This window comes from Hesperophylax consimilis, chromosome 19 (genome assembly GCF_061612785.1).
Source record: "Hesperophylax consimilis isolate HC1 chromosome 19, BYU_Hcon_1.0, whole genome shotgun sequence".
NCBI lineage: Eukaryota > Metazoa > Arthropoda > Insecta > Trichoptera > Limnephilidae > Hesperophylax > Hesperophylax consimilis.
Window position 1 is genome coordinate 2,646,955 of NC_142854.1, and position 13,487 is coordinate 2,660,441.

The 13,487-nt window shown below is 35.8% G+C and overlaps 1 protein-coding gene across 1 annotated transcript; it reads right to left on the bottom strand.

The window, feature by feature from the left end:
* Positions 1 to 588: 588 nt before the first annotated feature.
* LOC149414651 (nose resistant to fluoxetine protein 6-like) lies at positions 589 to 6,246 on the bottom strand. Its single transcript, XM_089643270.1, has 4 exons — positions 6,118 to 6,246; positions 5,361 to 5,535; positions 4,658 to 4,800; positions 589 to 804 (listed from the first exon to the last, which is right to left on the bottom strand). Exons 2-4 carry the CDS (start codon positions 5,485 to 5,487, stop codon positions 640 to 642), a joined length of 435 nt encoding a protein of 144 aa, XP_089499396.1. The 5' UTR covers positions 5,488 to 5,535; positions 6,118 to 6,246; the 3' UTR covers positions 589 to 639.
* Between the last annotated feature and the right edge of the window lie 7,241 nt (positions 6,247 to 13,487).

Consider the following 13,487-nt stretch of genomic DNA (forward strand, 5'->3'; position numbering starts at 1 on the left):
CGCTCACATTTTAATTATTTCTGATGAACGTATTACTAAAATCCAAAAAATATTTCTAAAGGGATCTCTACGGATGTATGTTATTTTTATGTCAGATTAATAAATACAGAACCTTACCTTTAAAATATTTTATGTAAAACGCTTTGAAAATTTAATAAAACTTTTTTCAACTGTAAAATTAGATATAATCATCAGATGTAATTTTTCTAGACGATGAATTACTAACTTCCTGAGGGACTTACGTCGTTAATATTCTGGCTTTATTTTAGGGTATTGTCTCGCCTTAGGTGTGTTGAGTACATATATCGACGGGTAGTTTACGGATAATCGGTCACCTTTAAAATTTCTACAGTTCAAATTTTGAGCCTCAGACCGAACAAAAATTCCAAATAAATATAAATATTATATTTCTGCAAATGTAAATTACTTTAATATTAAAAAATTCATTCACTTTGATGACGACAAATATTCAACATTTTTTTTTCATTTTGCAGGTTTCGGGAATATCTGGTGGGATTCATTCTTAAAGAAGAATTCACCACGAAGAACTGCCGCTGATGTAATTGTAAGAAAATGAGAAATTCAACATTATGCAAAGTATTTTATTATATACATATTTTTTATAATACATCAATTTTATTATTTATTTTTTTTCAGAGAATTGTCTGAAAGTTTCACCTCCTTGACCTTGTATTTATCTCCCAGCAGCATTTTTTTCAGTTCAAAGAATGGGGCCTCAAACAGAATGGAGAAAGCGAAAGCAATGATGAAACATAGCGATACATAACCCAGCCCGTTCACAACCTAGAAACAAATACATTTTAAACTTTAAATTTTAAAGATACGTAGAAATGTTAACATTAAAGAAATCGAGTTGGTAACTGCTTCTAGTCTAGAATTGACCGTAGAGCTGCGGCAAGCGGTGGGCAGCATTCTCTCCGGTATTAACTAATTATCCAGTTTGTTAAGATATTGGCCGCGGATGCGCCTGCACACCACCTGCGTGGCGGGCCGGATCGGGAGACCCTTTGATCTCTCCAGCTGGTCTCTAGACCCATCGTCCGGCACCGCAGCGGGATTCAAACATCCGTCACTCCTGGACACACTGACCCCAAGATTCCTACCCACCTCTCATAACTTTTCTTCTCTCTTTCCTTTCCTTAAAAAGACCCTCCACACAGTATCCCTAAAGATGACATATAGAATATATATTGCTTATCCAGTAAAAGTAGTATTATTCTTGAAATAATAATAATGTAAAGGTAGTTTTTATAATATTTCTATATATTTATTCATTTTAAAGGTGTCCTAAAAATAAATACTATTTAAGAAACAAGAGAAAATTACATATTAGATTTTTATATTTGAAATAAATACACGGTGTCCGGAAACTCGTAGTACAAGCGGGAAACTAATGAATCTACATCACATTTGGAGTCGATTTTGTAGTATATTTTTTTTTGATTTGAGCTTTCGTTTTCGAGTAAATCGAGCCAGAAGTTGATTTTTTTTTATCAAATTCTTATGAATTATTACTGAAGATCAAAGTACCCAACTAATTAAAACTATTTAAAAGTAAAACAAATAAAGAAACCCGGATTTAAAGCATTATTTTGAAATCACCCTTCATTTAATCCGGTGTACTCATAAAATATTTCTGCTCTGCAGGGTTAAAACATCTGTTATTCTAAAATCCATACCTATCTCTGACATATTCGAAAAATATAGCTTTTTCTAGTGTGCTGGGTTCAACTCACATATGAAGGAAAGAGACGCACGATAAGCTGATGTTCTATTTCTGTTAAATTGTAAGTAGCTCATTAGTTTTTGTTTATGGGACGCCGCAGGTGGCCGTATTTTTTGTGAATGTTTACAAAAAAATTTTGAGCATTTTCAAAAAAAAATAAAAATATTTTCCGGCTATTTCAGGGTAAAATTTTTTTCGTCATTCGATCTGAGACGCCAACGCAACGGATAGAGATTATTTTTAGCATTGGTAGGTACTCACAATATGTAGCAATGTTCCGATCTCCAATTCAAACACACAAACACGTCACATAAATTATTTTAAATGTTTAAACTTCCAAGCACAGTTGGGTCCGTCTGATGATTGATTACACAGGCCTGCGACCAAATTGCTTTCTTTAAAATAATAGGTGATTCTTATGTATTTTAGTACGCTGAGTTCAGAAATGCCCCCAGTTTTTTTCCAGCACGTAAGAATTTTCCGCAAAATGCATTTTTCTGCGGGATTGCCTACCTTAAGGCGTATATTTATGAATATGCCGAAAAAAGTTGTTTTTCCTATTCGGCTTTATAGTTTTATATCAGAAACTATGAAATATGATAAAAATTAGTATATTTAACAGTATTAGTCAGCGTATGAATCATGGAAACCCAGTAGAAAGGTGTCTTGCTTAGTGACTAAGATGGTAAAACCTGGATTTTCCCATTGTCCTATATATACCCCTCGTTGTCCTTCGATTTGTTCATTTCAAATTAAACATTCTTAAAGTGTCTTTCAAAATGTCTTCAAGAGCTTGTGTTAATAATCCTCATAGTTTCTGTTACATTTGTGGCGAACTTGTATTAAAAAAACAAACTCGAAGTATTACGGAGTTTATTAAAAAAGTGTACTTTGCCTATTTTGGTGTGAAGATTGGAGATCAAGAAAAATCTTGGGCCCCTCATGGAGTGTTTTCAGGCTGTGTTGAAGGACTTCGCAAGTGGTCTAAAGGAAAGGCGAAATCTTTTCCTTTTGGGGTGCCTATGATTTGGAGAGAGCCGAGAAACCACGGTGATGACTGCTACTTTTGTTCTTGCAACATACAAGGGTATAATTCTAAAAATAAAAAAAGATATATGTTACCCAAACATGGAATCTGCACTTCGACCTGTGCCTCATGGACCCGGTATTCCAGTACCAAGGACGATGGGATGTGAATATGATGGGAGACTACTGTTGGATGCTCCATAGAGAACTTCCAGACATCCCACACAAACGGAAAAGCTCAAAACGGAGTTTTGAGGGAAAAAGATGTAAATTTTATAAAGAATTATAAATCCTTATTGTATATACATATTATTTTTATCAAATTGTATTTAAAAATGTAAATAAACCACTAGTAATATATATTTATTTTTCATTTCAAAAAGCATTTTTACCTATATGTACTGCGGGTTTTGCATAACTTTCATTTTCATTTTGCGGAAAATCCCTACGTGCTGGAGAAAAACTGAGGGCATATTTGGACTCAGCGCACCAAAATACATACGATTCACCCATTACGGTGAAAAAAACTATCAAAAAGTGTCAATTTGCAGGCCTGTGTTATCGCACTATTTTAATCATGTCGGAGTTCATTTTTACCTCGTTGAAGGCTCGATGATAAGTCTCAAAATCAAAACATCAAAAACGTACAACTGTTTTCAAACACTCACAACAACTTTCCAACAATCTTTAAGTATCACTATCAAAACAATAATAACGCATATTAAAATACACAAATTTCGACCACTAATGTTTTTTTTTTTTTTTTGATGAAAATGCTCAAATCAAAAAACTTTATGTTTATTTGGGTTCCCCATGTGGTGTAGATTCTCCAGTTTCCCCTTGTACTACGAGTTTCCAGACACCGTGTATACCTACTTTAATGTTTAAAAATTGAAATATTTTAATTTCAAACATAAAAGAGTTGAAAAAAGGTTAAAATAAAAATTAATAATCAAAATATGGAAAAATTTCCGAGATTCAAAGATTCTAAAAAAATAGTCTCTTTATTTAAGGATTTTGCAGGAAAACCGTCATGTACTTTTTATCTCGTTCATGCAATTGAAAATTATAATCATAATTCGCAGAGAAAAACAAAAATAAAATGGATATTTTGGATCAATTTTTCTCAATATAAATATTGATTTTTTAAACTAGCATTTACCTACACATGAATAAGGCATTTAACACAATATCACTTTCAGTTTTATTAAATTCACGAGGTAAAAGTGAATAATTTCTAAATAACCTCGCTTTTTCCGATAAGATGAAATTATATTTTTCACAATATGACATTGTTTATTGCTGGAAACTGACGAAAAATAACACAGATCATATTAAATATATTGAATTATACTAATATAATAGAAAATTGGACATTAGAATAGAAATTATTGTAAAAAACATGATTTTAACCACAATTGAGAAATCAACACCGTCATTCGCGGGAAACTGACGTACATTGCGCGCATGTAAAAGTAGCGATGCGCATAAGTCTGAAAAATGCAATATAGCGAGACATTTTGTTATTATTAATAATTCGACATAGATAGTGTACAGTGTTTGTACAATGTGTAAAAAAACACCGTTTAACGGTTGTGAAGTGATTTGAATATTTATGATAAACAAGGGAGAACGTTCCTGGGTCCAAGCTGCCTAAAAGAGACCTTTGATTTACTGTTCATAAAGAGGTTTGGATCTGAATGCTAGATGACCGACTTTTACATGAAACACTGGCAGCAGTTCCAGAGGAAAGACATCCAGTAGGCCTCCCTAGGCAAAGTTGGAAAGCAATGGACTGGAGCGGCTAAAGTAGCCCCGGACAGGAACCCAAATAAGACAAGATGTGATAGTTATTCTTTTGATTATAAACACATTGAAGCTCACCATAGTAGGCAATCCAAACTCCCAAGCTTTGTCGGTGTAGCTGACGATGACCTTTATGACCATGGGGTTGATGAGGTACACACAGTAAGAGGCTTTCCCAAGAGGAATCCAGAAGCTGTGAGACAGGAAACTGTTTATGAAACCTGAAAACATATATACTTATTAAAAAGGATAATCAACCAACCACTAAGGTTTTTTTGTACAGTTAGGCAGGGGGATAGACTGCACAACTTTGTCTTGGCAGATCCTACTTGCTTCATCCACATGAATGCGTCGACTAATACAAAATATTATACTGTTATTCTGACTCTCGACTCAAATATTTAATTCACATAAATATTCTCCTTTCACTCCTTTCTACGGTCATTCACTTCACCTGCCCAAACTACATAAGCGTCAATTTCTTAATCTTACTCATTACGCTTACAATAAATCTCCACTTTTTAACATGGTTTTACAACACAAGAATCTCATTTCTACAGAAGTCTACTTTGACTCTAGTTCCATGCCTCACTGCCATACTCGTAAATTCGGGCTGGTATTTATCAGTAATCTCACTATCAGTATTTAGTGATTAGGGACTGCTGGCTTCGCTTCTTTTGGCAATTTTTTATCGGATCCAACTTTGTTTAGTCTTCTATTAATAGAGTTTCCTGCATTTAACCTTATTTTGATACCCTTCCAAACGATTTGCGAAACTCACCACCGTTTCCGGAGAGGCAGGCCAGCATGAGCCACACAGTGCTGATGGCCCAGACAGTCCTACTGAGGCCCATGTACAGTGCACTGGACAGTAGGCTCATGTCCTTGTCTGCAAAGCCAAACATCATGCTCGTCCCCAGGCCCACCCCAACCACCCAGCATAGAGTCACTCCTATCTGCAATGGAGCCACGTATATTAGTTTTCAACAGTATATTATTTATATATTCTTTGCAATAACTCAACGAGTAAAACCTCAAATTGTAATATTTAATCATTGAAGATAATATAGGCGACTCTCAAACGAAAATAAGAAACGGAAAAATCGAAAAAATTGAATTGAGCTCACGGCCCTCGGCCTTTCCGGGCGCGTATTTCAATAGGAGGCAGGTTTGTTACGATAATTCTCCTTCTAAACTCGTATTTAATTGAATGCGAGCGTTCTCCAATCGTGCACGGGATCATTCAGTATAGTTTGTATAATTAACATTACCACTGGTGCTATTCTAGTGATAAACTTCTACTTTCCTGCTATTTCCCAACAGTTGCTTATACCTAAGCCTAGGTGTTTCTGCACTCCTTTGTCTCCCAAGCTAATGCTGATGCTGTGCCAAAATGTTGTCTGACAGACAAGGCACACCAACGAACTATATTCAAAACTCAAGGGAGACCAGCATGAGTTTCCTAGAGGCGACCAATTTTCGAAGAGTTGCACCACATCAACAAATTTTGTATGACTACACTTAAAATAAGAACGTACCTTATTGATAGGCAGTTTACCATTGACATATTGAAGGAAGCAACCCCGGCAATCCCAATAATGTAAGGACCAATTCTTGTCCAGGTCGGGGAATATACCAAATCAAAGTGTGTCCACAGATTATCAACGCTGCAATGGAAAATAAAAAAAATGTTAATTAACATAAAATTTATTATTTTTAAAATTGTTAATGGTATTAAAGACAGTCCTGATTTATTAAGCCTAATTACCTTCAACATACCAACTAGAACTACTCGATCAAAATTCCTAACAATATCAGGACTGAGTCATTTAGATACTCACTTGTACATAGACTGGTTGGTAATAATTTCACAGAAATATAGTTACAAAAAGGTCATAATAACATACCTAAATAATATTAATATCTAACTTTCAGTAAACAGTATATCAATTTAAAATTTAAAAATAAAATTTTAAAATTAAAAATTAAAATTTGAAATTTTTTATAACAGTATTTCAATTTTAAAATGAATATTTCTTTAGAATTTGTAAATTATGATAACTTGCGAAACCAGACTTCTCAAACTATCAGATAGAATAATTAAAACTAATATATTTTTTATTCAAAATTATTAAATCTCTAATTGACAGCCCTGAATTATTGGTATTCATTTATATGAATGTACCTGCCAGACAAACACGAATCAAAGACACTTTTAAATGAAAAGGTACGTATACATTTATGACGGTTTTCATATTGGGACGACTTTTTTTTCGTGACACCACTAACACACCACGATCCACGGGAACCATAGACTAATATTAGACTAGACACGGCATATCCATTGAAAAATAACCCCAACACAATTTTGGTTTATGAAAAGGCCCACGCATTGTGTCACAATGAGAAATGGGCACTGTGCATTGCGTTTTGCCTTTTGTTGGTCTAGAGTTTACTTATTTTGCTTCCCAGCTATGGCTGAGCAAGTTCATTTTTTCAATCACAAAAATAACCCGGTTCCAAATATTTTAGATTGTACCTATCGCGGACTTTATTTTAGAAAATGTAATAAGCTATCTGAATACAAAAAAAATACAAGTACCTTACAGATAGCTTGAAGGCAGCCCATTGTCATCTTTGGGGATGCTGTGTGGAGGGTCTTTTTGTTGAGAGGAAGGAGTGAACATGGGTCTTGAAGAGTCCTATGTTGTAGGAGGGAGGAAACACAGAGGCCGGCAGTTCGTTCCACAGCCGAGCTGTTGAACTTAAGAACGAATCGTAGAAGCGACCCGTTCTCATGTGACAAATGTCAACCGTGTACAAATGTTGGGCGCGCGTTTGGTGTGTATCCCGACTACGCACCGGTGCCGAAGGGATCAATGACGCTAGTTCCTCAGAGCATCTTCCATTGTAATACCGATAGAACAAGGACAGCATACCTACCTGACGCCTGTGCTCTAAAGATTGCAGTCCGTTTGTTAAGATTGGGGAATCTATCAAACGGACCGCCCGTTTTTGCACAGAGTCAAGGGTTTTTTTCAGGTATTTAGGGGCTCCGGACCAGAGATGGCTGCCAAATTTGACAGTAGGGCGCACTTGCGATTTGTACAGGGTCAGCAGTTGTGTACTATTAAAGTATCTGCGGGCCCTGTACAGTACGCTCAACTTCTGAGAGGCCAACTTTACTCTGGCTTCGATGGAGCCTCCGTACCTGAGCTGGTCACTTATAGTTACACCAAGCATATCAATGGAAGGCCTGTTCGGAAGATTGCTTCCGTTGAAGGAGACTAGATTATCATTTGGATCCCTTTTAGACGTAATCAGACAGGACTGGGTCTTTGAAACATTAAATTCGACGAGATTATTTTTACCCCAGCAGGAAATACTCTCGAGATAACCGTCCATTCTCTGCTTCAAAGCCCTCCGAGACGTTGAAATGTGTGTGCCCTGTGGGGGCTTGTCAAACAAAAAGCTATCATGAACTGTACTGTCATCCGCGTAGCAATGAATCGGTGCACATGTCAAAAGGTCATTGATGTGCAACAAAAACAAAGTCGGAGACAGAACCGATCCCTGTGGGACGCCAGTATTTATAGTGTGAGGAAGAGGTGAAACCGTCAGCAACTGCCTGAATCGACCTATCCCTTAAAAAGTCAGCAATCCACGTACACAGGGATGCGGGAAGTCCGTAAGAAGGCAATTTGTTGACAAGTCCTCGGTGCCAGACGTTCTGACGTCATCTTTCAAACACTCCTAATCATACCGTCATGCAGTGTGTGGTACACTTTTAACGAATACATATAAACAATATGACATGGCACGAGCCTTGCACATGATAATTATTGATGTGTTGGTTAAAATCACGCGTTTTTACTTGATAATCGCAAAAAACTTCAGAAGAACGGGTTATTTTTTTGGGCTTGTCTCTAATTCAGGGGTGTATTAAGCCCACAATTATTTGCGTATTAAATTATATGAAAAAATCGCGTCGTTGAGTAATTTATTTTGCTTGTACTATGTTAATTACATTTTTACCTTTTTAAAAACAATTATATTACAAAGTATACATATATATATTACACATACCTTTTTATTATATATTGAGCAAATTTTTAAATTTTACCTTAATCAGCGCAACAACTATTAGAGACAAGCGATGTTGTGTTATAACAAAAATGTGTTGTTTTTTGTCATATTTATTTATATAATTATAACTATTGCTGTAGAGGTGATGAAGGCGGTGGAAGATATGTTACATGAAAAGTAACGTTCATGTAGGCTTTAATTGTTAGGTATAGGAATAAATACTTTCTATATACATTCCGATAATTATTCTAAGCATGTCTTATTTTCGCTTAGGTTTCCCCACAAACCGAGAAAAAATTGAGAAATGGATATAAGCAATCCTCAAATAACTAGGTAATATTTATTATATATTGTAGAGTTACAAATACCTAAATAAATTAGTATTTGTTAATTTATTTAAAAAAAAAAACGGATTGCTGGCCTTTAACGAATGAATGAACAGGTTTATGGTTGAACTTTTAGTAAATTTCGAATACATTAATTATCATGATGTCGGATCAGAGTTTTACTAATTTATTTAAAAAAGGGATTGCAGGCCCTTAACGAATGAATTAACAGGTTTCCTGATAAATTTCGAATACATTAATTATGGCGATGTCGGAACACGTTGACCGTACCATCATCAGGAAACCATGTGTGCTCAAATCATTTTCATCCCAAACGTTTTTACTGCAATTTCCTTTAGGTCCTTTATAATCTCCTAGCATGCTGTGTGGAGGAGAGAATTTAATATACCTACACATTAGGTATCGTTGCTTAATCTGAGAAAGTTTATTTTAATTACTGGTTGTTATTGTCTAGCTTTGATTAAGCTATATATTTCACAAAAATGGCACTACAAAAATAAACCGAATATGCATTTCTCTGAAAAATGTCAGTCCTACCCGATCGGCATGCATTTGGCAAGGTTGTTGGTGCGGTTGAATCCAGTCCCTGGGAAGGAAGGTACAATTATAATTTTTCCCTAGATTTGTAAAGTTGTGCCTATATTCGAAAAAAAGGAGACAAACACAACAACAAAAAACACAATGTAAAAGCTTATTTAATGGGCATAAATAAATTGATATTATAACCATGTAACCCCCACCCTCCCTTGTCCCACCCCACCACACCCTCTCTGAACCTCTGTCCTCGTCTAATATGATTTCTCTCGCTTTATTTTAATACCTTTTATATTTTATACATTATTAATGTTTGTGCCGAGTAGTAGTAGTTTGTGTGAGTAGTTTTGTATAATGCTGTCTTATAAATCTAACAAAGTGGTTAAAAAAAATAACTTTTCATTTGATTAAAGTGTCAAGCCACAAAGTAAACGCTTTTTTTGATAATTAAATATTATTTTATATAAATAATTTTGTAAATTCATAAAACTTCTGCTTAATAGTAAATATGTGAACGTTTCCCGTACGGTTCAATATGTAGTGTATGAATCTAAAATAAAATTCAAAAAATAAAAATCATTTTGTGTTATTTATTTGTCCTTTACCTGATTCAGACCTGGTTTAGCAAAAAAAAAATTGGTATGGTGACGGCTTTGTTTTCAAATTACAACAACACCTCGGTAACAAAATGAACGCTGTTCCTTGGTTTCGCTTACGAGTTTGAACGCTTGTACAAGGAGTTTAAACAGAGTTGGGATGTTATGACTGAGAGGTCACAGTCTTTTTCATAACGATCACAGGAATGGGTAGTTTTAGTACATATTCAAAGTATGGCGTCTCCGCATATGAAACAAGTTGGTCTGCCTGCTCTAAGTGGTTGCAACTATGAGTTATAGAGCTCACAAGAGGCTTCATTGTTTCGAAAAAAAAACGATCAGAGGAATGGGTAGTTTTAGTGCATATTCAAAGAATGGCGTCTCCGAATATGAAAAAAGTTGGTCTGCCTGCTCTAAGTGGTTGCAACTATGAGTTATAGAGCTTACAAGATTAGGCTACATTGTTGCGGAAAAAAAAACGATCACAGAAATGGGTAGTTTTAGTACATATTCAAAGTATGGCGTCTCCGCATATGAAAAAAGTTGGTCTGCCTGCTCTAAGTGGTTGCAACTATGAGTTATAGAGCTTACAAGAGGCTTAATTGTTTCGAAAAAAACGATCAGAGGAATGGTCAGTTTTAAGTAAATCTGAAAAATTCCCCGCAGTTTGGGGAATTCCCGCAAATCGGGAACCCTGCTTGACACACACATTGCCCCCTCCTCCGCCCGCGTCCGGCCCGGCGGCCCGCGTCCCGCGTCAGTGTGCGCAGTACAATCGTTGTGAGAGGGTGTGCTTTCGCTTGTTTTGGTGCATTTTTTAATACTATTACCCGTTACTCCCACTTTTACAATAATGTCGAACATAAATACTACATGCCTGTTTTGTGAATGTAAGATGGACGAAAAAGTGCTGCCTTTTAATAAAAACAGTTTAGAAAAGTGTCGTGATATATTAACAGTTCGTATTAACCGTAATTTGAAACATGCTCATATCAAAATACCAAATGATTGTGACAGTACTGCCGTATATCATCTATCGTGCTATAAAAAATTTAAAAATTTATTAATAAATTTAGATTTATTAATTTCGCAGTGAAAAAAACAATAATATCTACTCCTGAGACCAACAGTTTAACACTTCTGCCAGTCGAGACTTCAGATAATCAAGCGGAGACATTGTCATCACCTTCACCAAGTACGTCTAGTTGCAAAGCTATATGCTTATTCTGCGATCACCAGCGTAAACAATCACATAAAAAATTGACAAAGCGTTTTCTAGACAACCCGTTGATTTAACACTAGAACAAACCATAAACGCCGATGCTGCTAAGCGATTGTCTGGTGTTAGCCATTTTACTAATTCCTTGTCAGGCCGACAGCGTTGGGCAAAAAGCCATGCACTGAGATCCACCATTATAACTCATGTTTTAGAAGAAACTAATATTACCAGGGTACAAGACGTTACCTCTGATCTGCAGACAGCCAACATTTCCAAAAACAAAAAGGCAGTGAAGAAACTTGTCGATACTGTAGAATCTTATGGCAATCCATTTGATTATCAAGACGATAAAGACGAACTGTACAATATTGTCACTGGGAATTCAGTAACGAATGAAACCGCAGACTTTCTGCTCAACATAGAGGCTACAGGAGAAAATCAGAGAAAAGAATTTATATCTCAATGTAATGAAAATCCCGACCGTTTCGAGAAACCAATAAAACGCAATGAAATCAGGAATTTCTGTTCAGATAAATCAAAAAAGCCATGTAAAGCAGCACAAAAACTGCAAGTTATAAAAGCAGAACGAAACGTCTTCGGTCGTCTTTTAGGAATTTCCCTTAATCAGAAACTAGATTTGCCAAAAGTTTTGGAATATCCATTATCTTCATCGTCACCTTCAATGAGTCATTTAGATGGTTCCTTGATGAAGACTAACAAGGCTGCACTCATGAAAATATTGGAAAAAACAGCCAATGCCAATACGCCACAAAAAATTGATGTTGTGATTGTAGATGGATTCTATATTCTCCATTTAATACCAGTGTATGTGAAAACATTTGGTGAAATGTCGCTATACATTTTGAAAAAATGTATGAGCTACAAAGCAAACCGTATCGATGTAATATTTGATTCTTATTTATCACCCTCAATCAAAGATTTTGAACGTGAAATGAGAGCTGGGCACAAAGCTTGTGATGTTTTGAATATCCACAAAAATAAACGATAAATAATAAACGAACGTGCTCAAAAAAATTTTTTTGTTTAGACAACGACGGAAGATTTATTGACAGACAGGCCTGGAGTAAACAGATTCCCACGGGAAAGGAGAGACCGGAGGGACAGTGAGGTTTTGAACTTGAGTACGTTGACAGCTCCGTGAAATCGATACAAATGAGAAGTGTTGTTTGAAATTGCAGTGAATTAGTGAATTCAGATGGCGTTAGAAAGCTTTGTTGGTTTTTGAATTAAAGTGAAATATTATTGGAACGGTTTTTGTGTGAAGTGAAAGTGGTTGGACTCAGTGGGAAAACAATTAATAATAATGACAATAATAATAATTGGATAATTTGTAGAGCGCCGTTTTGTAAAAACCCACCTCAGGGGCGCCAGGTGTTGTGCAATCGCGATTGTGTTATAAAGTTGTGCTGATTTAAACGTGATTTCGTATACAGTTCGAACTAGATTGCTTGTCTTAAAAACATGAAAATAATAAAAATAATGATTGCGTTTTTAAAACAGAGTGAATGTACTTAAAGGCGGGAAGTGTTTAATCGGGCTAGGTTATTGATTTGGCGAGATGGCATTTATCCACGGAGACCGAAAACCAGAGAAACAAATATATCATTAACTGTGGGTTCGAATCCTGACAGATTAGGGAGGTACAATTTTATTTACAGGAATATTTAATTACCCTTTTATAAGCGTAGGGAGGAGGTCGAAAATTAAAGTGATTTAGCTATATAGTGTAACCAGGTAAGCTTCACGCTGAGAATGAGAGGTGACTAACTGGGTGAGTTCTTTTATATTATTTATTAAATTCCAGAGGACCCCTTTTAAAAGACGGATACAACTAAGTTTACGACACCTGCCGCCCAAACAATGTTATCATTAAAAGGAGTACCCTAGACGGATTGTCAATCAGCTGTGAGTGAGAGACAGGCCAATGACCTTTTCATATATAGGCCGAGAGGCGCGGTGTACAGTCATTCAAAGGGGGAAGTTTTGCTAGCGTATGCCGTCCCGAATTGAAAGCGATCGGATGCAACCAGACGGAACAAAATGAAAACTTTTCTTCTGTTATTTGACTTTCTAATTTAATACTTTTCATCTATTGTTTGACTTTC